At 50.2% G+C, this 3397-nt stretch overlaps 1 protein-coding gene across 3 annotated transcripts in view; it reads right to left on the bottom strand.

Annotated features, from left to right (window-relative positions):
- Positions 1 to 2203: 2203 nt before the first annotated feature.
- depdc5 (DEP domain containing 5, GATOR1 subcomplex subunit) overlaps positions 2204 to 3397 on the bottom strand; it is a 100783-nt gene continuing 99589 nt past the window's right edge. For all 3 annotated transcript variants that reach the window (XM_072441959.1, XM_072441960.1, XM_072441958.1), the window contains 3 exons: positions 3285 to 3397; positions 3079 to 3222; positions 2204 to 2936 (listed from right to left, as the gene is read on the bottom strand). The exon at positions 3285 to 3397 is cut by the window's right edge and continues 59 nt beyond it. In XM_072441959.1, coding sequence (XP_072298060.1) covers positions 2638 to 2936; positions 3079 to 3222; positions 3285 to 3397 — 556 coding nt within the window. In that variant the 3' untranslated portion in view covers positions 2204 to 2637. The remainder of the gene's footprint in view (positions 2937 to 3078; positions 3223 to 3284) is intronic.

Below are 3397 nucleotides of genomic sequence, written 5' to 3' on the forward strand. Positions count from 1 at the left end.
ATGATCTCATGGACAGTTTTGTCAGTTACTGGTGCAAAGTGAGTTAGCTCTAAGTGTCTTGGTGGTTTTAGGGTAATTTTTTGCATTGTGGGATTTATAGCATTTTTAATGCCCTGAACTTTGTCATTAAAGAATAATGCAAACTCATTACACTTGATGTGGAAATGAGTTCTAACGGCAGCTGAGCTGGAGGGTTTGTTCATCTGTTACTGTGGCAACAGGACACGCCCGTTCAGTGTCCTGTTTCAGAGAAATATCTTTCCCTAGTTCTACATAAGATTAGGTTGTACATGTTCAGCTTCTCTTTGTAAATCTCTTTTTGAACCTGGAGCTTTGCCTTGTGCCATTTCCGTTCGGCCCTGCGGCACTCCCTTTTCTGTGCCCTGACCCAATCATCATGTCTCCATGGCAACTTCTGCTTATTTTGAACATTATAGCCTTTATAGGGGCGATGGTGTCCAGAACATTCAAAACACTAGATGTAACAGAGTTCAACAAATCATTTACATTAGAACATGAGACATTTTCAAAGTTGATCATTTCCATAAACAGTGCACCTGTGCCATCACTTATGTGTCTCCTCTGAACAACTGCAGGACCAGCCTCTGAACAGCTGCAGGACCAACCGGTGGTTTGGGAGAAACAGACGGGTCAAAGAAGACACAGAAATGATCAGACAGAGCAACATCGATCACATTAACATTTGAAATATTTACCCCCTTTGTAATTATGAGATCTAGAGTGTGTCCTTTGCTGTGGGTGGAGCCTCTCTGCTGTGGGTGGGGCCTCAAGACTGAAGGTTTCAAGGACAGCATCAAGCTCTTTAGCGTTTCTGTCACAAATATGATCAACATGCACATTGAAATCACCTGTAATGACCAAACCATCAAAGTCTGTGCGACTGAAACGTCTCAGTAAAATCATCAATAAAACTTTGGCAGTGCTGGGGAGGCTTGTATAAAACAATGAAGAGAATGGATGGAGACCGTTTTAGCTCCATTTTAAAGGATACATACTCAAATGATGAAAACACCCCAAAAGACAACCTGCGGGTAATTATTTCATCTCTAAAGACAGCACAGACTCCACCCCCTTTTTTGTTTTCTCGTGTTTCAGATTCAAACTTAAAGTTGGGTGGAGCAGATTCTATCAGAACTACATTTCCTGTGTTTTTGTCAAGCCATGTTTCAGTTAAAAACATAAAATCAAGATTATAAGAAGAAATAAAATTATTAATTAAGAGAGATTTGTTACATAAGGATCTGACATTTAGCACAGCAAGTTTCAGACTAGTTTCAGTGGGACTGGGCTTTATCTTTTCACAGGGAATATGAATCACATTTCTCAGATTGGGCCTGACTCGCATTTTGTTTTCCCATCTCTGTGATGATGTGACTACAGAAATAGCACTAGGGGGGGCTCTTTTTACATAGGGCCTCGGGTTGGTTTGAGTTCTAATATGACAATAAGTCCCGGCAACGCTGATATATGAATGAATATATATTTGTATGTATGTATATATGTTGCCCAGACAGAGGGGGACCTACAGTGGGTGATTGAATTAAATTCTCACTTCTTGAGGTTTGATTGGTCACCCGCCCCTCCCCCTGCACAGACCCCTCCCCCTGTACAGACCCCTCCCCCTGCACAGACCCCTCCCCCCTGCACAGACCCCTCCCCCTGCACAGACCCCTCCCCCCTGAACAGACCCCTCCCCCCTGCACAGACCCCTCCCCCCTGAACAGACCCCTCCCCCCTGCACAGACCCCTCCCCCTGAACAGACCCCTCCCCCCTGCACAGACCCCTCCCCCCTGAACAGACCCCTCCCCCCTGCACAGACCCCTCCCCCTGAACAGACCCCTCCCCCCTGCACAGACCCCTCCCCCTGCACAGACCCCTCCCCCTGCACAGCTGGACAATGCCCTGCACCCGTCCCTCTTCACTTCTCTGCCCAGACCATCAGCTCCCCAGGACTCACCCCCCCAGCACATATTTGTATTATGTATGTATATATATATATTTGTATGTATATATATATATATATGTATTATACATATATTCCTATCCTCCGCATGACTAATAGATATTATGTACCTTTAGAGGTAGTACAACAGTAGTATTATTGTCTGATGAGAAGTGACGCCTTTGAAATATTCACTGTTTTTGAAACAATCGAACAAAAAAAGCTTCACAAAAACAAAATAAGGAAACAAAATGTGCCTTTATTCAAATTGAGCGACACGTTTGCCATGTTCCACAGTGTGGCATTAAACCAGAGGCCACGCCTGCCAGAGGCCACGCCTGCCAGAGGCCACGCCTGCTCCAGGTGGAAGTGAATAAATGTGAGATATTGCCTGGAACGTTCCACAATATGGCATTCACTCGTCCTGTCCCTCCGGACAGACTCGTCACAGGTCGGGTCAGGGTGCAGGTCGGGTCAGGGTGAAGGTTGGGTCAGGTGCAGGTCGGGTCAGGGTGAAGGTCGGGTCAGGTGCAGGTCGGGTCAGGCTGCAGGTCGGGTCAGGTGCAGGTCGGGTCAGGCTGCAGGTCGGGTCAGGTGCAGGTCGGGTCAGGCTGCAGGTCGGGTCAGGCTGCAGGTCGGGTCAGGTGCAGGTCGGGTCAGGCTGCAGGTCGGGTCAGGGTGCACTGGCGCTCATCTTGTCCACGCAGCCGTCCCAGAAGGTGAGCAGCCGGTTGTCTTTGTTGGCGCAGAAGTCGGTGAAGTCGCGCAGTAAGCGGTCGGCCAGCCGCTCGTCGCCCAGCACGCCCGCACGCCACGCTTTGGTCAGCATGGTGTTGTAGGCCCAGTAGAAGCCCACGCGCTCCTCGCCCCCAAACGGGCCCTGGCTGTTGGACGCGGTGGAGTTCCGGCGCCGACGCTGGGGGGCGCTAGAGTACTTCCTCTTGGAGTACGGCAGCTGCAGGAACACGGTGCCTGAGGAGAGACGGGAGTCATGTGACACGCAGGGCCACGCCCCCTATACTCACCCAAAGAGCAGCACCTGTGTCTGGGACTAGAGCAGAACGTGGGGGTCACAGGTCGATGTGGGGTCACAGGTCGATGTGGGGTCACAGACCTGTCACGTGGATGTACTGTGGCTTGTTCTCAGACGGGAAGTTGAAGCCGGCGGCGGAAAACTTGTCATGAACAAAACCAAATCGGTGGAGGATGTTCTCCTGCAGCAGCTGCATCCGGTCCCAGTACGACTCCGGCTCAAACCCTGAGCCACAACAACAGGCTGAGAACGTTGAAGCAGACGCTTGAGTGGAGCATGTGCAGTACCTTCAAACAGGCTGTCGGTGGCGCTCTTGAGCAGGGCGTGGACGTGCAGGGGGATGAACAGGTGGGCTCTCAGAGGGTCTCCGTACAGGTACGAGTTCAGAGCAAACGGCACC

Source organism: Eucyclogobius newberryi, unplaced genomic scaffold, assembly GCF_026437365.1.
Source record: "Eucyclogobius newberryi isolate DKJ021-1_F unplaced genomic scaffold, fEucNew1.0.hap1 SCAF_12, whole genome shotgun sequence".
Taxonomy (NCBI): domain Eukaryota; kingdom Metazoa; phylum Chordata; class Actinopteri; order Gobiiformes; family Gobiidae; genus Eucyclogobius; species Eucyclogobius newberryi.